Source organism: Microcaecilia unicolor, chromosome 3, assembly GCF_901765095.1.
Source record: "Microcaecilia unicolor chromosome 3, aMicUni1.1, whole genome shotgun sequence".
Lineage (NCBI taxonomy): Eukaryota > Metazoa > Chordata > Amphibia > Gymnophiona > Siphonopidae > Microcaecilia > Microcaecilia unicolor.
The window spans coordinates 110694121-110721152 of record NC_044033.1 but is presented as its reverse complement, the minus strand read 5'-3'; the positions used below and the strand labels follow the sequence as shown (position 1 = coordinate 110721152).

Below are 27032 nucleotides of genomic sequence, written 5' to 3'. Positions count from 1 at the left end.
TGCCCACCCAGACCTACTTGTAGCTAAGTCACTAGTATCGGAAGTTGTTAGTTCCCTTTAACAAACATCTCTCATCAGGCCATATTAAAAAGCTGGGCCCAGAGAGGGTATGGTGCAACGCAAGGTATTAGAGATAGGCATTTCCTAAAGTTGACATATTCGAATCAATAAATTCAAAATAAAATATTTTTTTCTGCCTTTGTTGTTTGATTATTTTATTTTTCCACTTGCTTTGGTCACAGTGGGCTCATTTTACTAAGATGCACTAAAGATTTTAGCCTACACTAAATGCCATGCAGGCCTTTGCATACTTGGCTGCATGGCACTTGTCTTCCCTAGCATGTGCAGAAGGAAGCAAAGCAGTAACAAACACATCATGGAAGCAGGGGTGGCCCATGAGAGATACAGAGAAAAATGGGGCCAGGGGCACAAACTCACTGCAGGACTCATTTGCATGTCAGTAGGGGCTGATAAGTAGGGTCATGTGTGATGTCATGCCCAGCACCTGGTTCAGGAAGCCTGCATCATGCCATAGCTAAGAATCTTGTGAATGTTTACTTCCTGGTTGCTGCACTTCCCTTATAGACTTAGATGGGGCACTGGTCGATGACCTCACTTCCTGGCTAGTGATATATAAGGAAGTCCTCAACACTCCTCCAGTGCTTTGGCAACAGACTTCCAGAGCTGTGCTTCTCCAGTGTTTGTCGCCTGGCCAGTTCGTGCTTCTAGCCCTGCTTGTTCCAATCTCCAGCCTTGCTGTTCCAGCTACCCCCTGGCCTCGACTCTGTCGGGCCAGCATCCAAGGGCTCTTTTAAAAGCCAAACCCCAAGGGTTCTTTTAACAGCCAACCTCTAAACAAACCTTATCATGTTCCAGCCAGTATGCTAGGCACTGCCTAGTACTACACTTCTGCCTGTCCGAGTCAGGTCCTGCCTTCTCCAGCTCCTGGACTCTGCCAGGTGGTCCCCTTAGCAACCGTCAACAAGGCCCTGCACGGCACTTACGCCACACAGGTAGAGCCAACCTTGTCACAGTCCAAGGACTCACCTTCCCCAACAGTGACATGTGAAAAAAACAGAGTTGCTCAGTGAGAGGGCCAGCCCCTCATAGAAAGGGAAAGAACATTCCTGCCTTCCAGCCTGCTCCTGGCACAGCTCTGAAGGGGATTATGTAGGACATTCATTTCATCTCAGGTCATAATTCAGCAAGTCTAATGATAAATATGGGGATGGCTTTAGTTCTTATGACTTTTTTCTCTTCTCAGATGAATCTCTGTGTTTCAGTATTACATTTTTAACACTTGTCACATTGTGATAAATTCTGAAGCAAATAACATACCTGCCAGCCGTTAAGGATCTTTTGGTTAAAAATGCCAAATTCATATCGGATTCCGTAGCCATATGATGCCAAACCCAGGGTTGCCATGGAATCAAGGAAGCAAGCTGAAACACAAAACAACAGTTTATCTGGTAAACAGACCCAGCCACTGATTTATACAACAGCTTCTCAACTTTGGACTTTCAAGGCTATAAAACAGTTTTGGTTTTCAGGCTATCTAAAATGAATACTCATCAGAAATGATTAATTTGTTTTCTGATTGGTGCTTTATGATTGTTTTCTTTGTATATAATTAATAAAACATAAATTGAAAAAAAGAGAAATGTTCATGCAATTAAGAATGGAGCAAATGACTGCAGATTATGCAGAGACAGTGCAAAAAAGAAATTCTTGAAACTGTGGACTCCTTTTCGGGGACCCCCCAAAGATGTGAGTTCAAAGTGTGTTGTTAAATAATCTGGACATGTGAAGATGTTGAGATGTCAGGGAAGGAGCAAGGAGCAGGAAGGGGGTTAATATATAAAAAATGTTTTGTAGTATATGAACAAAAGTTATACACACATTTTACTGTGCACAGTTTTTTTAGCACTTGTTTGCAAAAGCACAAATGTATTATTTTGTATACCTTAATAAAAAGATTTAAATATAAAAGAATTGTTCAATTTGCATATTTTGGTTACCATGAACACCAGACCTGTTTGCAGCCCATGAAGAGTGGTGCTGATGCTGAAGAAACATGCATTTCACTTCATATCCTTTGTTTTCCAAAGCCTCAAGACTGTGCTTGTGCTCTTAGGGATGGAAACTGGATTAACCAGTGCTGGCTATGAGCCACTCTGTCTGTAGGAGGGGCTGTGTCTCCATTCCTTGTGCTTCCTCATGGGATAAGTGTACCCTCATGAAGTGCAGATAAATGAACTAGTAAAGAAGCTTTTTTTGATTGTGTCATTTGCGTGTAGTATATTCTTATTTAACTTTGGAAAGTTTTAGGATTCTGGTTCAGGCAATTATTATGCCTGAACTAGATTATTGTAATTCTTTATATGGCAGAATTGCACTGAAATTGCAGACTAGACGGCAGCTGCTCCAATATACGGCAGCCTGTTTAATTTTTGGAGCAAGTGTTACTCTGCTTATGAAACAACTGCACTAGCTTCCCATTGAAAAGTGAGTTAACTTTAAATTGGTAACCTTAATATATAAAGTCCTATATGGCATGGGCCCAGAAGGTCTGTTCCACTAGCAGGCTCATTTTCGAAAGAGAAGGACGCCCATCTTTTGACACAAATTGGAAGATGGGTGTCCTTCTCACAGGGTCACCCAAATCAGCATAATCGAAAGCCAATTTTGGGCGTCCCCAACTGCTTTCCGTCACGGGGACGACCAAAGTTCACGGGGGCATGTTGGAGGCGTAGCGAAGGCGGGACTTGGGTTTGCCTGACACATGGGCATCCTCGACCCATAATGGGAAAAAAAGGGCGTCCCTGATGAGCACTTGGACGACTTTACCTGGTCCTGTTTTTCTTACGACCAAGCCACAAAAAGGGGCCCGAACTGACCAGATGACCACCAAAGAGAATCGAGGATCATCTCCCCTTACTCCCCCAGTGGTCACTAATCTGCTCCCACCCTCAAAAACCTTCTTTAAAAATATTTTGTGTCAGCCTCAAATGTCATACTCTGGACCATCACAGCAGTATGCAGGTCCCTGGAGCAGTTTTAGTGGGTGCAGTGCACTTCAGACAGACAGACCCAGGCCCATCCCCCCTACCTGTTACACTTGTGGTGGTAAATGTGAGCCATCCAAAACCCACCAGAAACCCACTGTACCCACATCTAGGTGCCCCCCCTCACCTGTAAAGGCTATGGTAGTGGTGTACAGTTGTGGGTAATGAGGTTTGGGGGGGGGTTGGGGGGCTCAGCACCCAAGATAAGGGAGTTATGTACCTGGGAGCAATTTCTGAAATCCATTGCAGTGCCCCCTAGGGTGCCCGGTTGGTGTCCTGGCATGTCAGGGGGACCAGTGCACTATGAATGCTGGCTCCTCCCATGACCAAATTGCTTGCATTTGGTCGTTTCTGAGATGGACGTCCTTGGTTTCCATTATTGCCAAAAATCAGAAACGACCAAGTCTAGAGACGACCATCTCTAAGGACGACCTAAATTTCAAGATTTGGGCGTCCCCGACTGTATTATCGAAATGAAAGATGGACGTCCATCTTGTTTCGATAATACGGATTTCCCCTCCCCTTCGCGGGACATTTTGCGAGGATGTCCTCAGCAAAATTTGGGTGTCCCTTTCGATTATGCCCCTCTATCTCTCATTTCCAGTTAATCATATTAATTCTCGATTTCAATCTTCTTTGAAACTTGGCTTGCCTTCAGTGAAATCTGTTCAATTGAAATCAAAATTTGAAAAATTCTTTTGGATATCAGGGAATTAAGCAGTGGAATGATCTCCTGGTGGAATTAAGACAAATCTCATCTTATCTTCTTTTTCAAAAAAGTTTTAAAAATGTATTACTTTGTTATTATGATTTCATTGTTTACATTGTATTTTTATGATTGTTGTTAGTTTTGTTTAATTCATGATTTGTTATCCAACTAGAATCTATGGATGAGATTAGTGTAAACTATAAATCACAGAACAGAACAGAAAATCCTCAAATCCCCTCCCTTCCCAGTAAATGCACAGTCTGACAGAGAAGCACAGAAAATAATAGCAGATAAAAACATATGGTCCATCCAGTCTGTCCATCCGTACTTCCTGCTCAACTCTACAGTCCCTTCCTCTCCCTCAGAGATTCTCTCTGCTTGTCCCATGCTTTCCTGAATTCTGATAATGTCCTTGTCTCTACTCTACCCACCAGGAGGCTGTTCAAAGCATCCATCATCCTTTCGGCAAAGAAATATTTCCTTAGATTACTTTTGAGTCTACCCCCTTTCCAGGGATGGTGAAAGGTTATCAGGTGGCCTAGGCAAACCTTCAATCTAACCTCCCCCCCCCCCAATTAATTTATAGACCCCTTCTCTCACCCCATCCCCAACAATCAAGCCACACTAGCAGCTGCTGGTGCGGTAGTGTTGACACAGCCCATTCACTTTGAATGGGCTGTGTCAGCATTGCTGTGCAGCAGTTCCTAGTGCTGCTTTGTGAAAGGGGGGGGGGGGGGGGGTTAATTATTTATTAGGATTTTAAAGAAATTCACGCATGGTGATGTACAGCAAGAAACAACCAAATATAGCCAATAGCCAATTACAGCAGAGTAAACTATTCAAATAACAGTATATATACCCTAAAATTCTATAAATAGCACTTAAAATTACGTAAACAAATTTAGGTACACACGCAGTTTAATTGAATAACAAGCCAATTAGTGCAGATAATTGGGTGCTAATAATCAATTATCAGCACTAATTGGTCTTAATTGAAATTTACACATGCATTTTAGTCGTGTGGCTCCACGTGTAAATTTTATGCGTGGCTCTGAAAAGGGTGTGTAGCCATGGGAGGGTCAGGGGCGGATCAAGGGTGTTCCTAGAATTTATGCATGCTTTTATATCATAGGGGACATCTGCACCTAATTTAGGGGGCCCTTTTACTAAGTTGTGGTAGGGATAACGTGTGGGTAGCGCGCACCAAATCGACACTACCACCAGGGTAGCACGGGCACCTGGCAGTTGGTGCGCAATGTTTCCCGCAGTTGAAAATAATTTTGTATTTTCTACTGCAGGGGGGGGCCTTCCCTGCAGTAAGCAATGTGGCCACATTGCCACATGCTGTTTGATTACCACATGAGTCATGCATGAGCCCTCACCACTAAGTATATAGGTGACGGTAACAGCTCAAGAAGTAAATAGTCATGTGCTACTTTTAATATTAGCACATAGCCATTTACTGCCCCATTTTTTAAAAAGGCCTTTTTACCTGCCATGGTAAAAAATGGCCTAGCGCACGCCAATTTCAGTCGTCTAAACTACGCAGGCCACATTTTACCGCCGCTTAGTAAAAGGGCCCCTTAGACATGATGATTTATACCTGGGTTTACTTGGTGTAAATCCTTGCATCTAAAGTTAGGCACTAACCCCCGGAATCTATATAGTGCACCTAGAGATCTGCGCCAAAATAGAAGTGTATTCTATAACATCGCACATAACTTAATTGGCTTAACAAGCTAATCAGCGTTGATAATAGCTCTTAACAAGCAATAATGAGCACTAATTGGCAATAATTTGAATTCACACACACAACTTGCTCAGCACATTCTGTAATGCAGTGTGCCTAACTTCTAACGAATCCAGGCAAAAAGGGGTGTGGTTATGGGCTGGGAAATGGGCGTTTTATGGGTCTTCTGAAATTTATGCGTGTAATTATAGAATATGGCCCAGTGCGCCTAAATCTACCCGCTGGGATTTACACCGCGTTTTCCTTTGTGTAAATGGAAGTGCGTAGTTTTAGGTGCTGAGATATCAACTAAACATATTCTATATACCATGCCTAAATCTAGGCGCCATTTATAGAATAAGCTTAAATTTATTTATTTATTTGTTGCATTTGCATCCCACATTTTCCCACCTATTTGCAGGCTCAATGTGGCTTACAAAGTACCGTGTTGGCGATTGCCAATTCCGGGTAGAGAAATACAGAGTGGTATAGTATTAAAGTTACATAAGTGACAGAGTGAATTAGATAGTCAAGGAGGGAGAGTTAAGTTTTGTCCAGATCTGGTATAGGTTTTGTTGTGTAGTAGGGTTCAGGTAACTAGGTTGGATCGTTATGATATGCCTTTTCAAACAAATTGGTTTTTAATGATTTCCGGAAGTTTGTTAGGTCGTGCATTGTTTTTATGACGTTTGGTAGTGCATTCCATAGTTGCATGCTTATGTAGGAGAAGCTGGATGCATATGTTGATTTATATTTTTAGTCCTTTGCAGTTTGGGTAGTGGAGATTTAGGTATGTGCGTGCTGACCTGTTTGTGTTCCTGGTTGGTAAATCTATGAGCTCTGTCATGTAGGCCGGGGCTTCGCCATGAATAATTTTATGAACCAGGGTGCAAATTTTGAACGCAATTTGTTCTTTGATTAGGAGCCAATGTAGTTTTTTGTGTAAGGGTTTGGCGCTTTCATATCTTGTTTTTCCAAATATGAGTCTGGCTGCGGTGCTTTGGCACTGATTTCCGCGTTGCTTTTCTACACACCATATACGGAATCACCCCCCCCCCCCCAAACATATTCTATAAATGGTGTCTAATTTTCAGTGCCTTTTATAAAATAGCACTTAGTGTGTTATTTTTTCAGTGCCAATTTTTTGGTGCTATTTATAGAATTTGGTCCATAATGGCATAGCATGCTACTTACAATATCAACACAATACACATTAAGTAGATAGGTAGGGTATAAGCTGAGGTGGAACATATAGACAGATAAAACAGAGTTAACAGGAGTTAGATAGAAATAAGTGTGACTAACTTATGAAAAAATTACACATGAAGTTAGAAAAGCTGCAGGAAAATGATTTCAGCTAGAGTAACGGTGGATATGTAAGTCCTGTCCTGCTACAGTATATGCAGCTGGTTAGTAAATGAGCTATTTGAAAACAGCCTACCCTTAAGGCAAGTACAAGTACACATTTGATGGTTCTTTGATTTTGTGTACCTTAATCTTCTCTAATGGTTGGGCCAGGCACTGACCATTTAGCAAGCAAATCCCTGCCTCAAAGATTGCATTTTCAAAAAACATGATACCTCCATTTCATTGCACATAAAAATGTTTTGCCATATTATCAGGAAAAGGCATGTGTCTCTGATTCTACTGCTTCTTACTACAAATTCCCATACAGCAATTCCACATGTTATTTGCATGTACTTAATTCCTAATTCTTAAATCTCTACCAGTGATACAGTTATTAGAAACCTACTCTAAAGGGTATGGACAGTTATTCTATATCACCACAGCTCCAAAAATGTGAGGAGCCAGCCAGAGATTATTGTGGTTCCCAAACCTGTCAAGGGGACCCTTTGCCAATTGGGTCTTCAGGATATTGGCAATGATTATGCATGGGAGAGATCTGAGTGTACTCCCTCTAGTACTTGCAAATCTGTCTCATGCACATTAATTCAACTGGAAGAGTAGTCTAGTAGTTCAAGCACCAGGCTGATAACCACGGATTCCCAGTTCAAATCCTGCTGATGCTCCTCCTTGTGATCTTAGGCAACTCAATTAACCTTCAATTGCTTCAGGTACAAAAATTAGATTTTAAGTCCTCCAGGGTCAGAGAAATATCTACTGTACCTGAAAGCAGCTCACCTTGAGCTACTACTGACCATTCGGGCAAACGGACAGTGCCCATGGGCCCAGAGGCTCTAGGGGGCTCAGAGGCTCTGCCCGGTTTCCCGCCACCACCGTACACTACAGCTCCCACGGGGCCCTAGTGGTCTACTGGCCACTGCCAATATTCTCCCTGGTTGCACCGCTGTGTTTACAAAATGGCTGCCGAGACTGCCGCACCAGAAAGAGTAGAGGCAGTGGGTGGGCAGGAAAGAGGGGATTTATTTCCTGCCCCCGAAGAAGCCACTAGACCACCAGGGTCTTTCAAAGTAGGGGGGGGGACAGCGGCAACATGGTGGGACGGAGGCAGCATGGTGGGGGTAGGGGCACTGCTGGCGGCGGCAGCAGCATGGCGGAGGGGCAGCAGCAGCATGGTGGGGAGGGGGCCCAGAGTACTCTCAGTCCGCCCCTGATTGTCTAGGCTATCATTAGAAACACTGGATTTTCTGAAATCTAGAGTGGGCTGTTATTAGACGCACTTCAATTTTTAACTCTCCTCCACGAGGCACCAAAGCTGTTCTGTCTGGCTGGGGAAGAGTCAAGTCCTGACCAGTGGAGGGAAGGAGTGCAGATCCCGATTCCTGTGCTTTCCCTCCCCTCCCCCCCCAACCCAGAAATAAAGTCTGAGAGCCCAAGTCTCTCACCCAGTCTGTCCAGTGTGAACAGCAATTTTTTCTCACGCAGCTGTGCAGGTCAGCCGCTCTGACTGCATGCAGGAGAACCATTTCTCTCTTCTACTCTCCACCCACCCATGATGTCCGGACCTCTCTTACCTCTTCTCAAGGTTATGGCTGGACAGGTGTGAGGCCTTGAGCATCTGTGCATGCTCAAGGACTGCCATGACCTTGAGAAGAGGTAAGAAGAGAGATCTCATCGCAGGGGGAGAGGGGAGGAGAACAATGCTGGGTTACTGTGAATTCCAGGGGGTGAATGATTATTGGGGAATCAAAATTTGTATTTAAAATTTCAACTGAAGGGTTTTCTGGCCCTAAAGCGGGGGGGGGGGGGGGGGGGGGGGTAGTGATTATTAGAGATGGGTGATTATTAGAAACAATATGAAAATTGCAGATATTGACTGAACTTCTCCCATGGTTGGATTAGGAACCCATGGTTATGGCACTGAACTGAAAATGAGATGGGTCTTGCTGTTCTTACCTGCTGCTATAGTCTCTGTTTCTACATTTAAACTTCATCACATTTTGCTATTTATTTCACTTACTGTTTCACTGTTTGATACTTTCTCACTTGGACTACTGTAACTATTCTCCAGGGCTCAACTCTTAAAAGTATCAGAAGACTACAGTTAATCCAAAACACCTCTGTCAAACTACTCTATAATACCAAAAAATATGATCATGTCATCCTTTTGCTGTTAAAGAAACACTGGCTTCTGGTGTCTTACCAAATTCTGTTTAAAATCCTCACTCACCAAATGTATTATTCTGGGTTGCCCTCTTTCCTCTTCCTTATGCTCCTACTGTATACCCCAACCCGAATCCTTTGCTCATCAAAATCTCTTGGTTGTTCCCTCCTGGCTTTAACTTTGACTGGATTTTACCAGAAACTCTTGCTTTAGTGTTTATGACCTACACTCTGGAATAAATTGCCCATGAACATTCATTTGGAACCATCCCTTAAAAAAAATTTAAAACAGCCTAGAAAAACTAGGTTTTTTTTTCAGTCAGGCGTTCCCAAACTCATCCTAATTTTTGAGCTATCCAACCCCCAGCGTTGTCTTCTCCAGTCTTTTTTTTGTTCTCTCATCCTCCCCTCCAATTGTGTCTTAGCATAAAAATATTTGTGGTTAGTTTATCCCTGTAATACTTTATTACTACTACTACTATAAATCACTTCTATAGCGCTACCAGTCGTACGCAGCGCTTTACAATTGAACATGAAGAAGACAGTCCCTGCTCAAAAGAGCTTACAATCTAAATCAACCTATGAGCTGTTGCATCCTCGCTGTCATTCATTATTGTTGATAGCATTTTTATTTATGCTCACATATTTCAAACATGCTGGTTTGTGCAGCATATGGATGTACACAGAGGAAGTATTGGTTTCACTGGTTAAAGTACTAATTTGTTCTACATTTTAAATCATTGTGTCATTTGGAGGGGCTGGCTATAGGCACGCTCTGTATTTACGCAGAGATGTTTTAACCTAGTAAAGGGCAACTTAAACAAATACCATGTTATAAGAATCAGGTGCTCAACATTTTATTGATACTTATTATAAACTAGGCCTCCTTCTTTACCTATCTCCCCCCTCCCCACCCTCCTCCTTATTTTTTTATTGCAAACTGCTTTGATATATATTTGATTAAGTGGTATATCAAATAAAATCAGATTGTGAATGTAAGAATTTATCTATGTATTTGCTTCCTTATTTAAATCTTCTTAAAACAACTCCCTGGCGACACAGCCAAGCAAACACAGGATCTTTCATGCAGGGATCTGCCTGAGGGGACAGAATACTCTACTGGGCTTTCTAGTTGCACCAGACTGCTCTGACTCACTCCAGTAACTCTCAAGACACAGTAGCTGCAGTTCCAATTCAAGATTCTTTTACTTGTTCAAAACACAGGTAACAACAAACTATGTGCATAAATTCAGCAGAAATATTACACTGTTGTCTCCATTTCCCAACTTTAACAGTTTACCAGAAGCAAACTCCTTTGGATAACAAAACATGTAACAGAGCTCATCGGGAGGCTAATGGGCTCATTTTCGAAAGAGAAGGACACCCATCTTTCGACATAAATCGGAAGATGGACGTCCTTCTCACAGGGTTAGTCCAAATCGGTATAATCGAAAGCCGATTTTGGTTGTCCCTAATTGCTTTCCGTCGCAGGGATGGCCAAAGTTCAAGGGGGTGTGTCGGAGGCGTAGCGAAGGCGGGACTTGGGCGTACCTAACACTAGGACGTCCTCGACCCATAATCGAAAGAAACAAGGACGTCCCTGATGAACACTTGGACGACTTAATCTGGTCGTGTTTTTCTTATGACCAAGGCACAAAAAGGTGCCCGAACTGACCAGATGACCACCGAAGAGAATTGGGGATGACCTCCCCTTACTCCCCCAGTGGTCACTAACCCCCTCCCACCCTCAAAAAACATCTTTAAAAATATTGATTGCCAAGCTCTAAGCCAGCCTCAGATGTCATACTCAGGTCCATTAAAGGTCCCTGGAGCAGTTTTAGTGGATGCAGTGCACTTCAGGCAGGTGGACCAAGCCACATCCCCCCCCCCCCCCCCCCCCACTTGTTACGTTTGTGAAGGAAACAGTGAGCCCTCCAAAACCCACCACAAACCTACTGTACCCACATCTAGGCGCCCCCCTTCACCCGTAAGGGCTATGGTAGTGGTGTACAGTTGTGGGTAGTGGATTTTAGGGGGAGGGGTTTGGGGGGCTCAGCACACACGGTAAGGGAGCTATGTACCTGGGAGCAATTTATGAAGTCCACTGCAGTGCCCCCAAGGGTGCCCGGTTGGTGTCCTGGCATGTCAGGGGGACCAGTGCACTACAAATGCTGGCTTCTCCCATGACCAAATGGCTTGCATTTGGTCGTTTCTGAGATGGACGTCCTTGGTTTCCATTATTGCCGAAAATCAGAAACGAACAAGTCTAGGGACGACCAAATCTAGGGACAAACAAATGTCAGGATTTGGATGTCCCTGACCGTATTATCGAAACAAAAGATAGATGTCCATCTTGTTTTGAAAATACAGGTTTCCCCGCCCCTGGATTGGGACGTTCTGCGAGGATGTCCAAATCGAAACGAGGACGTCCTTTTCAATTATGCCCCTCTACGGGTCCTACTGAGCGCTGGAGGAGTGTTATTAACCCATGATGGTACTTCCTGGTCTAATACTGTCTGCAATACTCACAACATCAGGAGTCCCAAATGATGGTAACTTCTTTTCCTAGCTTCCCAGGCTGCCTATTACAATTCTTTCCTCCTCTTCTCCAACTCGTTAGGTAGACACACTCTTTACGGCTCCCCATAATCTACTACAGACAGATCATCCTGACTTCTCCCTTCAGGAAAGTCACAAAGGAACATTTCTCTGTCAGGCCTCTGTAGCATCCTCATTGCACACATCTCCCCTCTTGCCTTCCTCACTGTCCCAGAGAGAAAGCGAATGCTACATACCTGTAGAAGGTATTCTCCGAGGACAGCAGGCTGATTGTTCTCACTGATGGGTGACGTCCACGGCAGCCCCTCCAATCGGAAACTTCACTAGCAAAGTCCTTTGCTAGCCCTCGCGCGCCCGCGCGCACCGCGCATGCGCGGCCGTCTTCCCGCCCGAAACCGGCTCGAGCCGGCCAGTCCAGTATGTAGCAAGACAATACACTTCAAGGGAAGACACAACTCCAAAGGGGAGGCGGGCGGGTTTGTGAGAACAATCAGCCTGCTGTCCTCGGAGAATACCTTCTACAGGTATGTAGCATTCGCTTTCTCCGAGGACAAGCAGGCTGCTTGTTCTCACTGATGGGGTATCCCTAGCCCCCAGGCTCACTCAAAACAACAACATTGGTCAATTGGGCCTCGCAACGGCGAGGACATAACTGAGATTGACCTAAAAAATTTACCAACTAACTGAGAGTGTAGCCTGGAACAGAACAAACAGGGCCCTCGGGGGGTGGAGTTGGATCCTAAAGCCCAAACAGGTTCTGAAGAACTGACTGCCCGAACCGACTGTCACGTCGGGTATCCTGCTGCAGGCAGTAATGAGATGTGAATGTGTGGACAGATGACCACGTCGCAGCTTTGCAAATTTCCTCCATGGTGGCTGACTTCAAGTGGGCTACCGACGCTGCCATGGCTCTAACATTATGAGCCGTGACATGACCCTCAAGAGCCAGCCCAGCCTGGGCGTAAGTGAAGGAAATGCAATCTGCTAGCCAATTGGATATGGTGCGTTTCCCTACAGCCACTCCCCTCTTGTTGGGATCAAAAGAAACAAACAATTGGGCGGACTGTCTGTGGGGCTGTGTCCGCTCCAGATAGAAGGCCAATGCTCTCTTGCAGTCCAATGTGTGCAGCTGACGTTCAGCAGGGCAGGAATGAGGACGGGGAAAGAATGTTGGCAAGACAATTGACTGGTTCAGATGGAACTCCGACACAACCTTTGGCAGAAACTTAGGGTGAGTGCGGAGGACTACTCTGTTGTGATGAAATTTGGTGTAAGGGGCCTGGGCTACCAGGGCCTGAAGCTCACTGACTCTACGAGCCGAGGTAACTGCCACCAAGAAAATGACCTTCCAGGTCAAGTACTTCGGATGGCAGGAATTCAGTGGCTCGAAAGGAGGTTTCATCAGCTGGGTGAGAACGACATTGAGATCCCATGACACTGTAGGAGGCTTGACAGGGGGCTTTGACAAAAGCAAACCTCTCATGAAGCGAACAACTAAAGGCTGTCCTGAGATCGGCTTACCTTCCACTTGGTAATGGTATGCACTGATTGCACTAAGGTGAACCCTTACGGAGTTGGTCTTCAGACCAGACTCAGACAAGTGGAGAAGGTATTCAAGCAGGGTCTGTGTAGGACAAGAGCGAGGATCTAGGGCCTTGCTGTCACACCAGACGGCAAACCTCCTCCAATGAAAGAAGTAACTTCTCTTAGTGGAGTCTTTCCTGGAAGCAAGCAAGATGCGGGAGACACCCTCTGGCAGACCCAAAGAGGCAAAGTCTACGCCCTCAACATCCAGGCCGTGAGAGCCAGGGACTGGAGGTTGGGATGCAGAAGAGCCCCTTCGTCCTGCGTGATGAGGGTCGGAAAACACTCCAATCTCCACGGTTCTTCGGAGGATAACTCCAGAAGAAGAGGGAACCAGATCTGACGCGGCCAAAAGGGAGCAATCAGAATCATGGTGCCTCGGTCTTGCTTGAGTTTCAACAAAGTCTTCCCCACCAGAGGAATGGGAGGATAAGCATACAGCAGACCTTCCCCCCAATCCAGGAGGAAGGCATCCGACGCCAGTCTGCCGTGGGCCTGAAGCCTGGAACAGAACTGAGGGACCTTGTGGTTCACTTGAGATGCGAAGAGATCCACCAGGGGGGTGCCCCACGCCTGGAAGATCTGTCGCACCACACGGGAATTGAGCGACCACTCGTGAGGTTGCATAATCCTGCTCAACCTGTCGGCCAGACTGTTGTTTACGCCTGCCAGATATGTGGCTTGGAGCACCATGCCTTGACGGCGAGCCCAGAGCCACATGCTGACGGCTTCCTGACACAGGGGGCGAGATCCGGTGCCCCCCTGCTTGTTGACATAGTACATGGCAACCTGATTGTCTGTCTGAATTTGGATAATTTGGTGGGACAGCCGATCTCTGAAAGCCTTCAGAGCGTTCCAGATCGCTCGCAACTCCAGAAGATTGATCTGTAGATCGCTTTCTTGGAGGGACCACCTTCCTTGGGTGTGAAGCCCATCGACATGAGCTCCCCATCCCAGGAGAGACGCATCCGTGGTCAGCACTTTTTGAGGCTGAGGAATTTGGAAGGGACGTCCCAGAGTCAAATTGGAGCAAATCGTCCACCAATACAGGGATTCGAGAAAACTCGTGGACAGGTGGATCACGTCCTCTAGACCCCCGGCGGCCTGATACCACTGGGAGGCTAGGGTCCATTGAGCAGATCTCATGTGAAGGCGGGCCATGGGAGTCACATGAACTGTGGAAGCCATGTGGCCCAGCAATCTCAACATCTGCCGAGCTGTGATCTGCTGGGACGCTCGCACCCGCGAGACGAGGGACAACAAGTTGTTGGCCCTCGCCTCTGGGAGATAGGCGCGAGCCGTCCGAGAATCCAGCAGGGCTCCGATGAATTCGAGTTTCTGCACTGGGAGAAGATGGGACTTTGGGTAATTTATCACAAACCCCAGTAGCTCCAGGAGGCGAATAGTCATCTGCATGGACTGCAGGGCTCCTGCCTCGGATGTGTTCTTCACCAGCCAATCGTCGAGATATGGGAACACGTGCACCCCCAGCCTGCGAAGCGCCGCTGCTACCACAGCTAGGCACTTTGTGAACACCCTGGGCGCAGAGGCGAGCCCAAAGGGTAGCACACAGTACTGGAAGTGGCGTGCGCCCAGCTGAAATCGCAGATACTGTCTGTGAGCTGGCAGTATCGGGATGTGTGTGTAGGCATCCTTCAAGTCCAGAGAGCATAGCCAATCGTTTTGCTGAATCATGGGGAGAAGGGTGCCCAGGGAAAGCATCCTGAACTTTTCTTTTACGAGATATTTGTTCAGGGCCCTTAGGTCTAGGATGGGACGCATCCCCCCTGTTTTCTTTTCCACAAGGAAGTACCTGGAATAGAACCCCAGCCCTTCTTGCCCGGATGGCACGGGCTCGACCGCATTGGCGCTGAGAAGGGCGGAGAGTTCCTCTGCAAGTACCTGCTTGTGCTGGAAGCTGTAGGACTGAGCTCCCGGTGGACAATTTGGAGGTTGTGAGGCCAAATTGAGGGTGTATCCTTGCCGGACTATTTGGAGAACCCACTGATCGGAGGTTATGAGAGGCCACCTTTGGTGAAAAGCTTTCAACCTCCCTCCGACAGGCAGGTCGCCCGGCACTGACACTTGGATGTCGGCTATGCTCTGCTGGAGCCAGTCAAAAGCTCGCCCCTTGCTTTTGCTGGGGAGCCGCGGGGCCTTGCTGATTCGCGCGCTGCTGACGAGAGCGAGCGCGCTGGGGCTTAGCCTGGGCCGCAGGCTGTCGGGAAGGAGGATTGTACCTACGCTTGCCAGAAGTATAGGGAACAGTCTTCCTTCCCTCGAAAAATCGTCTACCTGTAGAGGTAGAAGCTGAAGGCTGCCGGCGGGCGAACTTGTCGAATGCGGTGTCCCGCTGGTGGAGAGACTCTACCACCTGCTCGACTTTTTCGCCAAAAATGTTATCCGCACGGCAAGGCGAGTCCGCAATCCGCTGCTGGATTCTATTCTCCAGGTCGGCGGCACGCAGCCATGAGAGCCTGCGCATCACCACACCTTGAGCAGCGGCCCTGGACGCAACATCAAAAGTGTCATAAACTCCTCTGGCCAGGAATTTTCTGCACGCCTTCAGCTGCCTGACCACCTCCTGAAAAGGCTTGGCTTGCTCAGGGGGAAGAGCATCAACCAAGCCCGCCAACTGCCGCACATTATTCCGCATGTGTATGCTCGTGTAGAGCTGGTAAGACTGGATCTTGGACACGAGCATAGAGGAATGGTAGGCCTTCCTCCCAAAGGAGTCTAAGGTTCTAGCGTCCTTGCCCGGGGGCGCCGAAGCATGTTCCCTAGAACTCTTAGCCTTCTTTAGGGCCAAATCCACAACTCCAGAGTCATGAGGCAACTGAGTGCGCATCAGCTCTGGGTCCCCATGGATCCGGTACTGGGACTCGATCTTCTTGGGAATGTGGGGATTAGTTAATGGCTTGGTCCAGTTCGCAAGCAATGTCTTCTTCAGGACATGGTGCAAGGGAACAGTGGACGCTTCCTTAGGTGGAGAAGGATAGTCCAGGAGCTCAAACATTTCAGCCCTGGGCTCGTCCTCCACAACCACCGGGAAGGGGATGGCCGTAGACATCTCCCGGACAAAGGAGGCAAAAGACAGACTCTCGGGAGGAGAAAGCTGTCTCTCAGGAGAGGGAGTGGGATCAGACGGAAGACCCTCAGACTCCTCGTCAGAGAAATATCTGGGATCTTCCTCTTCCTCCCACGAGGCCTCACCCTCGGTGTCAGACACAAGTTCACGGACCTGTGTCTGCAACCTCGCCCTGCTCGACTCCGTGGAACCCCGTCCACGATGGGGGCGTCGAGAGGTAGACTCCCTCGCCCGCATCGGCGAAGCTCCCTCCGCCGACGTAGTCGGGGAGCCTTCCTGGGAGGTGGCCGCGGTCGGTACCGCACGCGGTACCGACGTCGGGGACCTCAACCTGGGCGATGGGCCAGCCGGCGCCACGCTCGACGGTACCGGTGGCGCAAGCACCGCCGGTACCGGAGGGGTAGGGCGCAACAGCTCTCCCAGAATCTCTGGGAGAACGGCCCGGAGGCTCTCGTTTAGAGCGGCTGCAGAGAAAGGCTGAGAGGTCGATGCAGGCGTCGACGTCAGTACCTGTTCCGGGCGTGGAGGCTGTTCCGGGCTGTCCAGAGCGGAGCGCATCGACACCTCCTGAACAGAGGGTGAGCGGTCCTCTCGGTGCCGATGCCTGCTGGGTGCCGAATCCCTCGGCGACCCAGAGCTCTCGGTGCCGACACGGGGAGGAGACCGGTGTCGATGCTTCTTCGATTTCTTCCGAAGCATGTCACCGGAGCTCCCCGGCACCGACGAGGAGGACGTCGAATCCATCCGTCGCTTCCTCGGGGCCGAGACTGAAGAAGGTCGATCTCGGGGGGGCTGTACCGCAGGAGCCCTCAGGGTAGGCGGAGACCCACCCGAGGGCTCACCGCCACCAGCAGGGGAATGGACAGCCCTCACCTGCACTCCACCCGATGCACCACCGTCCGACGACATCAGCAGACGAGGTCCTGGTACCACCGACGTCGATGCAGCTATCCGATGTCTCGGCGCCGATGCAGAGGCCCGATGCCTCGATGCACTCGATGCAGGGGCGGCCGAGGAAGATGGTCTGGACGCTGACGACGTCGATGCACTCGAAGATCCCGGTGCCGATGCCGACGAAGAGCCCGAGAACAACACGTTCCACTGGGCTAGTCTCGCTACCTGAGTCCGCCTTTGAAGCAGGGAACACAGACTGCAGTTCTGAGGGCGGTGCTCGGCCCCCAGACACTGAAGACACGACGAGTGTCGATCAGTGAGCGAGATAACCCGGGCGCACTGGGTGCACTTCTTGAAGCCGCTGGAAGGCTTCGATGTCATGGGCGGAAAAATCACGCCGGCGAAATCAAAAGCCGAAATGGCGAAATTTGAAGCACCAAATTTAGAGGGAGAAAAAATCTCGACCGAGGCCGAAAAGAGGCCTACCCCGACGACGAAAGAAAACTTACCGGGGCAAAAAAGCTGGAAGTACGGGGAGGATTTACACGAAACCCGGCGGGGGGTTTCCGGAGCACTTCCCGACTAGGACAAAGCTTTCCCGAAGGAAAAAAACACGTTCAAAACAAATTGGACGCGCGAGGTCGACTTTCCGGGGCTCGACACGGCGAAAACACGACCGTACCGAGTGCGGACAAAAGAAGACTGGCCGGCTCGAGCCGGTTTCGGGCGGGAAGACGGCCGCGCATGCGCGGTGCGCGCGGGCGCGCGAGGGCTAGCAAAGGACTTTGCTAGTGAAGTTTCCGATTGGAGGGGCTGCCGTGGACGTCACCCATCAGTGAGAACAAGCAGCCTGCTTGTCCTCGGAGAATAGCTTTCTACCATAACACTACCCTTTCTATACAAAGTCACAAGTAAATCAACTTTGGAAAAATGCTTTCTTTAAATTGTGACAGTTAAGGTTGACAATAATTTTAGAAGTTATGCTGGAATGATAGATTTGCTCTAGGTCCAGAGTGAATTTTTATATAGTTTTGTATTACTTCACAATATGCCTCATACTGAGAGAATTTGTTGCTGTTACTAAGATGACATTAAAAACAAATATTTTTTAATAGCAAGTTTTATGGGGAAATGTCCTAGCACTGCTCTATACCAGTTATTGTGGGAGGAACTAAGTGATTCTGTGAATGCAGAATATATGTTTGGGTTTAATACTGTATGGAGGAAGCATATGTATGTTGAGAGAGGACAGAGGTGCGGCTCAATGAGGACTGAAGTGTGCAACCTGTTGTATCACCTCCTCCCTCCCTCCCCAATACTTCAGTGTGACCTGCAGGCACTGAATCCTGCACTGCTGCCCTCACTGCAGGTATTTGTTTGGGGCAGGATAGGGCAATGGCAGGTGTCTGGTTTTTCTGTTTGAGAAAGTGCGCCATTCATGTAGCCACAAGGAACTCAAAGCCCCACCAGCTGAAGGCATCCATAGCTCACCAAACCCCAGTCAGAAAACCATGGTTAATCAGCAGTGGCACTCTGAGCTGCCGACACTGGCACTGCGGGAATGCTCAAATCTTGGACATTCTCAGTTCATGCGTGAGAGCTGAGCATACCTGGGATGCCAGTTTTGGTGGCTTGAAGAGCTGCCGCTAACTACCATAGTTTTCTAAATTTTGGTTGGCAGGCTGTGTATGTCTTCAGCTTTCAGGGCTTGGGGATCTCAGCCAGCTAAGTTATTTCATTTTTAAACTTCACAGCTGAGAGGGGGAGTGAGAAGAAAGGAAGAAGAAATGTGTACCCACTCCATCTACCTGTTGGCTCACCCAAAAATTGCCTTCTGGCTATGCCTCTGCACTGCTACCTGCTAGTGTAAGCAAAAGTAGGAAAACCAATAGAAGATGGTGGGATAAAACCGGTAAAGAACTGTAACCCTTGAAAGCAGATCATACCAGCCAGACGTCCCAGTCCTCCATTACCGAGACCAGCATCTTCTTCAATCTCTTCCAGTTCCTCCAAATCAAGTCCCAGCTGTCAAGAGTTAAGCAAACAGAACATGGTTTATACAGGCTCACCAAAGCAGCCCTGTGAAAAACATTTCATATTGGCTTCTTCTAAAACAAGGGGAAAAAATGGTATCTGTCATTATCAACTGAAAGGTTCCTTTGGTTTTGGCTGTTCTTCAAAATTATGAAAAACAAAGGAACATAATGAAAGCAAGGTAAAGAAAGAAAAGTTGCAGTTTTTAAATTTCTTTATTACATCAGGCATTCTTTGGCTAACACTGTTGCTATTATTTTCATAGAATGAACAGCTATAGTCACAACTATTCTCTGCAGTAAACATACGTTCAAATGCAATCAACTCAGGGACTGAGCTAGGGTTGCCGAGACTCTGCCCCACAGTCTGCCGTTGCAACAGTTGCCGCTTCCCCCTCCCCAGGCCTGCTGCCACCACCACCCTACCTCAGTGCTGACATTAGGCCTTCCTCCACAGACCTGCACTCCAGCGCTGCTGTGTCCTGTCCCCTCTGATGACTTCCTGTTGGAAGAGGTGTGATGCACAGTGCTGGAGTGTGGGCCTAGCACCAGTGTAAGCAAGTTAACATTGACACTCCCCTGCCACCATAAGAGCCAACTTTTCAGTATGATTGGGGGCGCTAAACCCAAAGGACCCTTCCCTGGACATAGTAATTACTCCATCTTGGCTCCTATGCCTATCACATTTACCTTGCTTATCATATTCTCTTGGCCCTGAACCAACTGGATGTTTACAACTACACTAAAGGGCTCTTGTACTAAAGTGCAGTAAAGGTTTGGAATTACCAAGTGGTAACTGCCAAAAGTACCATGCAGTATCTGCAAAGCTTCTGTGTTAACTGTTAGGGTGTTCCTAGCGTCTGCCCATACGGTTAAAGCAAAGAAAATACATTTAGCCTATGTTAACTGCACTGCAGATAACACAGGTGCACTTAACACCATCTATCCAAGTGGCACTAAATGTTCCGTCTTATCTGCCATGTTAAAAGTTAATGTGTTGTCATAACTGCAAGAAGCAGTCCACACCCTGTTCCCCATCCCATTCCACTCCACATTATGCATTGATGCAGGAAAGGGCCCTTAAGTGGAATGCTTATTTTTCTAAGAGGACTTTATCAATACAAAAATATTTGTAGCACTTGGAGTCGTTCCAAGAGCTATGGACGGTATCCTCAGCTGTGTACGGTAGTGGGGATTGTTACATATGTGATGTAGGCACAATAGGTCAGATCAGCAGGGCCAGAGTTAAGGGGGTCCAGGCCTGCCTCATGCTGAAGGAGACACAGCCTGAAGGTTGGCTTTGGGGGCTCCATTTCCATTTTTTGTCCTGGGCCCCTGTATGTCTTAACACTAGGGGTTTCTAGGCAAGTCGTCAGGACACATCCAGCCTGTCAGGTGTTCAGGATATTTATAACTCATACGTATGTATGAGATTGATGTATATGCAATGGATGCAGTGCATGCAAACCTATCTCGTATATATTCATTGTGGGTATCCTGAGAACCTTTGTGTGTGGGCTGAGAGCCCTTGGGTTAGATCCTGAGAATCTATATAGGCTGGGTGTGTTGTAAAAGCTCTAAAAAGTCTCTCCCCTTTAGTTCTGCAGCCAGTTTTGCAGAAGGAAGCAAAGAAATAACAAACACATCACAGAAGCTTTCCAGCCTACTCATAGCAAAGCTCCTAGGAGGAATATGGAGAACTTTAATTTGAACTCAGAACTGATCCTCCAAACTTAGTAGTAAGATTGAGATGGGGGGGGGGGGGGGAGGAGAGAGTCTTTTGTTCTCAATCCAAGATCAGCACTTTTTAGTCCATATCCAGCTGAAGCTATAGTTGGAGTTATTATGACAGAATTTGCAGGATGCTTTTGATTTTTACAAATAAATTGCAACACCCAAATGATTTCCTCTCTGCGAAACCAATGTAAAGCATGACTTGGAAAAACAAGAGTACACAAGAAGAAACTAGACAGCTGCAGCATCTTCCAGTCTCATGTATCCATCCATTTCTTGCTCACTGCACACCTTCTGTTTAAGGGCATTCTCAGCCATAGGAGCCAACTTTTCAAAATAATTGGGGGGTGCTGAATTTTTTTTTTACAAGTGGTGCATTCCCCCTCCCCCTCCCCCTCATCCCCTCCCTCTCCCCCCTGACCCCCCTCCCCCTTGACCCCTCCCCTCCCTCACCCCTCCCTCTCCCCCCTCGTCCCCCTCCTCCCTCCCCCTCCCTCCGAGTTCCAGGCCCCCCTACCTCCCTCCCAGTTCCAGGGTTCTCCCTCCCTCCCTTCCTCCCTTCGAGTTCCAGGCCCTCTCCCTCCAAATTTTAAAAGTCATCTATCTTACGTTGTTGGGGTTAGGGTGGCAGCAGCGATAAAAAGCATGCAGGCTTGGCTCGGTGCTTAGTTGTTTTCCTTTCTCTCTCTCTCAGCTCTGGTCCTGCCCTTGCGGAAATAGAAAATGAGGGCGGGAGCAGAGCTGAGAGAGAGAGAAGAGAAAACAACTAAGCACCGAGCCGAGCCTGCATGCTTTTTACCGCTGCTGCCGCCCTAACTCCAACGAGGTAAAATAGATGACTTTTAAAATTTGGAGGGAGGGGGCCTTGAACTCGAAGGGAGGAGGGAGGGAGGGAGGGAGGGAACGAACGTCCGTTGGGTGAACGAACTTCTAGTGGGTGAAATATTGGGGGTGCTTGAGTACCCATAGCACCCACGGAGCTGGCGCCTATGTTCTCAGCACTTAGGTGAAGGTGGCCATGTTGTTAATGAAAAGTGACTGTAACTCCTAATGTGGCCAATAATGCATGCCGTTATGCCTGCATGGTTCGGCTAACTGCAGTTGCAGAGAAAGTGGGAAATGGACCAGGCTCTCCAAAAAAGGACAAAGAGACATGAAACTCTTATAAAAATGATTTTATTCAAAGAAGACTTGACACAGCATTGTGTTTTGGCCAAAGGCCTGCCTCAGGAGTCTAAGTAAAATAAATAACATATAAGCTTATTATACACATGAAAAAAAATAAAAAACATTCACAACATAAAGTGTGTGAGGTATAGTGCATGATACAGATAGTAAAAACAATCCAAAATGTTAAAACATAAAATATGTGAAGTACAATGCGCATAATAAAAAGCAAAACAATTATAGCATGAATAAAGAGTACATGTATATGTTACAGCGGAAAGTGTCAAGATGCTAAAAGATAAAACTTTACTTTTTTTTAATTTTTATTATGTGCATTATACTTCACATATTTTATGTTTAAATGTTCTGGATTGTTTTTACTATCTGTACAATGCACTATACCTCAGACACTTTACGTTTTGAATGGTTTTGATTTTTTTCATGTTTATTATAATCTTATATGCTATTTATTATACTTAGATTCCTGGGGCAGGCCTTTGGCAGAAGCATAGTGCTATGTTGAGTCTTCTATCAATAAAATCGTTTTAATAACAATTTCACGTCTCTTTGTCCTTTTTGGACAGCCTGGTCCATTTTCCACTTTCTCTGCAACTGCAGTTAGCCGAACCATGCAGGCATACATACGGGCACGCATTATTGGCCACATTAGGAGTTACAGTATGGTAGCAACCTGCACAGTAACCAAAGGGACCAGTAGGAATGAAGAAGTACCATGTCTTAGGATTGAAATAAAAATTTCTCAGGATATCAATTGATGTTACCTTTTTGGTTTTCCCTCCTTAGCAAGAGGTGTGGCTACAATGAAACACATGAAGTTACAGTGCAGTATACGGGGAACTGAATAGAACAAGTCCATCTATTTGTACCACTTGTGAATTATAAGGCACAAAATGAATTAGCAATAAGGTTTATGATTTTCCTTTCCTTTTGGAATCTGAACCACAAATGCAACAGAAGTATGTCTCTGATCCAACAAAATGCATTGACTCAGGAAACTGGTATTAAAGGAAAATGTAAACTGCATTCTTTCGCATTTATTGAAATATAGTATGATGGTCCAATGTACTAAAATAAGTGATAGACATGCAAAACTATGTGCCAGGTTAGCCCTTATATTAAAAGTGCCAAGCTCAACTTTTTATTTGAACTCTTATTTGCCAATGAAAAACTTGGCAAAACCCTTGATTACAATGAAAAAGAACTGGACTTCAACCAAGTACTCTAGCACAGAGACACTCGTTCTGATTTCTCAACTGCCTCTATTAAAGTACTTGAACTGCTGTTAGAAATTCTATAATTATTGAGTTTCTAGTAATAGAGATGCAGAGCGTTCCATTATTTCTGTTTCAAAAGGATGAATCACTTCGATGACTTCCTCTGGGATTCTTGGATGGTACAAGGTCAAGGAAAGGGAAAACAAAACATACTTGGAGCAATGTTTCCTCTTTTATAATGCAATTTGGCTTGGCATCCTTCATTTAAAAAAAACAAGCTGGAGACATGCACACATCTAGTGAAATACAAGAATGGTGTGTTCCATATTCCACTTATATTTTATGCTTTGGTTTCCCTCACTTGCTGAATTATTCACGATCCAGTTTTACAGTATATCTTATCGGGTAGCCTTCCCTCTGGCTAAAATTTGTCAGGAGTGTTGGCACCTCACTAAAAGGCTTTCCTATCAAATTGTGTGGACACACAATCAGACAGTCAAGAGCAACAGACATTTTCAGTGGCATAGCCACGGGGAGGGGGGGCCTTTGGGAACTCTGTCCCCCAATTTGGGTTCAGGGCCTGCCCAAAATTCAGGCACTGTTTTCCACTTTGGCTCGGTTTTCACACATGCGTGAGGGGTGGGCCTGCCTTGTACATGCTGCTAACTGCCAGGCTTCAGATGGAGAAGGGCTTCTGCTGGTGGGACCCCCCCCCCCAGCTCAGACATGTGGGGGTCACCGGGGAGGCGGAAAATGGAAGGGGGCAGGCCGAAATTTTGTCCCCCCCCCCCCTTAGGCTCTGGACCCCCCCCCCCAAAGTCCGAGGTCTGACTATGCGTCTGTACATTGAAAAAATAACTACTGGAAACTATGTACACACTATAACAATCAGTGAACCAGAAAGCACCGGGATCGTGAATTATAGAGAATGAAGAGGTTGTGATCACCTGAGACATTCCCATTCTGACCAATAAAAAACTTGATGCAAAGAAACTAGACACAGTGATAAAGGAGAAAAATACCAAAACAGCATTAATTATAGAGGTGTCAGTTCCAAGTGATTATTCTGTGAATCAGGTGGAGAGGGAGAAGATCCTCAAGTACCAAGAAAGGTAGTCAGAGACCAACAAAATGTGGCAGAAAGATGCAGAAATATTTCCAATCGTACTGGGAGCCACAGGCTTGATTAAATCATGGGTGTAGCTTGGAGGGGAAAGGGGGCATTGCCCCCCAAATGCTGTTGGATCAAGTGTCTCCCTCTCCTCCCCCCCCCCTGCCCCATGCATTCCAGCATTTCCCCCTATCCCTATCCCTCTCGTCTCTTTCCCCTTTCAGATTCCCCTCCCTGCCCCTTACCCCCTCAAACCTGTCCTGGTCCAACGGCTCCTTCCCAGTGCAGCCGCAGTAAGTAGGAACTAAAAATGGCAGCCACAAAGCGGGGCTCTACTGGACCACTCCCTCTGATGCATTTCCTGCTGTCGTGGGGGTGGTTCCAGCAGAACCCAGCTGGAAGCACTGCAGTACAAGGCTTTGCGCTGGCCATTTCTAGTACTGCTCATTGTGGCTGCACTGGGAAGAAGCAGCAGGACCAGGACAGGTTTGAGGGGAGGGAGCAGATCGGAGGTGGAGGGAGCAAGAAGGGACAACGCTGGATGGGGAAAGAAAGGAGAAAGAGAATAAGGATTCACGCAGGTCTGAGGGGAGAAGGAGGAGCACAGGTTTGCGGAGGGGAAGAAGGGATGATGCTGGAAAGGGAAGGAGAGGAGAGACGGGGAAATGTAGGAACATGTGGGGAAGGGGAGGGAGAAGAAAAAACAAAAGGAAGTTCTAAAGATAGACCAGGACCAACCCAACTAGAAAAATAAAATGATCAAACAAAGATAAAAATATTTATTTTTCACTTTTTAGAGAATGAGAAATGTCAGCTTTGAAAATGTGCATTACTTATATTTTGTTCTGTACAGGAAGGAATGCATGTCTGTTTCTTTTTCTTCAGTGTTCCACTGTTAACAGAGTCTGGGGATTCCATTTAATTTTATGTCTATGTATTTGTTTCTAACTTGAAGTCTGTTATTTTTACTAGGTGATGGTGGTGTATGTTTTCCACGTGTCGCTGAGGTGAGGGATTCTGTTAACTTGAAGGCTGTGTGTAGGAATCTGTAACAGGAATCCACCCAGCAGTGGTGCACCTTTAACATTGCTAGCGTGGAGGGGAGCATGCTGGGCTCCTGTGGCTGCATCTCCCTCACTTAAGTGTTACTCTTGTGTGAATGGTTCCCCAGCAGTGGCAGCAGTGGCCATGATTCCCACACTGCCTACTGCTAAGCCAGAAACCTCCTTTCTGCCATGCCCACCCCCCTCTGTCACAACTTCCTGTAAGGAGGCTTCCGGCTTAGCAGCAGGCAGCATGTGGGAACTGCTGCAGGGGACCTGTTCAAGCAAGGGAGGAAGATGCAGAACTGTGGGAGACCAGGCTGCTCCCCTCCACGCTGCCACTGCCGGGGACCCATTCATAGGAGAGTTGTGAGGTGGGATAGGGAAGGAGAGATGCTGTATGACTGGGGGGTGGGAGGGGTGATAGAGGAAGAATTGTTGGATATAGGATGGGATGGGGAGGGGCAGGGAGAATTTTTGGATAAACGTGGGGAGGGGAGAATTGTTAGCCATAAAGGTGGAAGGGAGGGTGAGAGGCTGCATGGAGGGTGAGAGAGGGAGAAATGTTGGACACAGGGGTGGAGGGGAGGAAGGGATGGTGCATGGAGGGTGAGAGGGATGAGAGAGGGAAAAATGTTGGACATCGGGATGGAGAGGGTGAGAGCAAGAAAAATGTTGGACATGGGGTGGAAGGAAGGGAGAGAGGCTGCATGGAGAGTGAAAAGGGTGAGAGAGGGAGAAATGTTGGACATAGGGATAGAGGGTGAGAGAGGAAAAAATGCTGAACATAGAGGTAGAGGGGAGGGAGAGAAACTGCATGGTGGGTGAGAGAGAGGAATGTTGGACATCGGGGTGGAGGGGGAGGGGGAAGCGTTGGACAAGACAGGAAGGGAGACAACAGGAAGGGAGAAAATGCAGCATGGGGAGGGGGAAGAGAGATTTTGGGCACAAGGGAGGGAAAGAGAGAGATGGTGGACAACAGGAGAGAGGGATAGATTTTGGACATGGGGGAAAATGAGAGGGAGGAAGAAATACACAGGAGGTGGAGAGGAGAGAAACAGGGAGATATTGGATCCAGGAGCAGAAGGGAGTGATAAAGAGACTGGACAGTGAGAGTGAGGAAGAGAGAGAAAGAAATGCTGGAGAAATAGGGAAGCAGGCAGGAGGGAAGAGAAAGGACAGGGAGATGTCAGGGTACAAGAGTGGATAGGGGAGAAAAAGGGAGCAGCTGCTGGGCTAGAAGGGTGAATGGGATGGTGGAACCATGTGGGAGAGGCCAGGAGGGGATGGCAAGGAAATGAATGAGAGGATAGTGATTACAGAGAGTAGAAATATGGTAATAGGGATTAGATTAAAGGTGAAAGAGAATGGAGGGCTGGGGAAGGTTTGAGATGGGTAATGGGAGAGCTAGTGGGTGAGAGAAGATGGAAATTTGATAGGTGGCTGAAAAGTAAAAAAAAGAGGAAAAGGGTGATAGAGGGTGAAATTTGAGTTGACAGACTGCACAAAAGAAAAACAGAGAGGAAAGAGCTAAAAAGGAATGATCAATATGTCAG

At 47.2% G+C, this 27032-nt stretch overlaps 1 protein-coding gene across 1 annotated transcript in view; it reads right to left on the bottom strand.

Annotated features, from left to right (window-relative positions):
• Nucleotides 1-27032, bottom strand: part of PYGB (glycogen phosphorylase B) — a 189812-nt gene that overhangs the window by 106115 nt on the left and 56665 nt on the right. Inside the window, 2 exon segments of the mRNA XM_030196276.1 lie at nucleotides 1339-1442; nucleotides 19100-19178. Coding sequence (XP_030052136.1) covers nucleotides 1339-1442; nucleotides 19100-19178 — 183 coding nt within the window.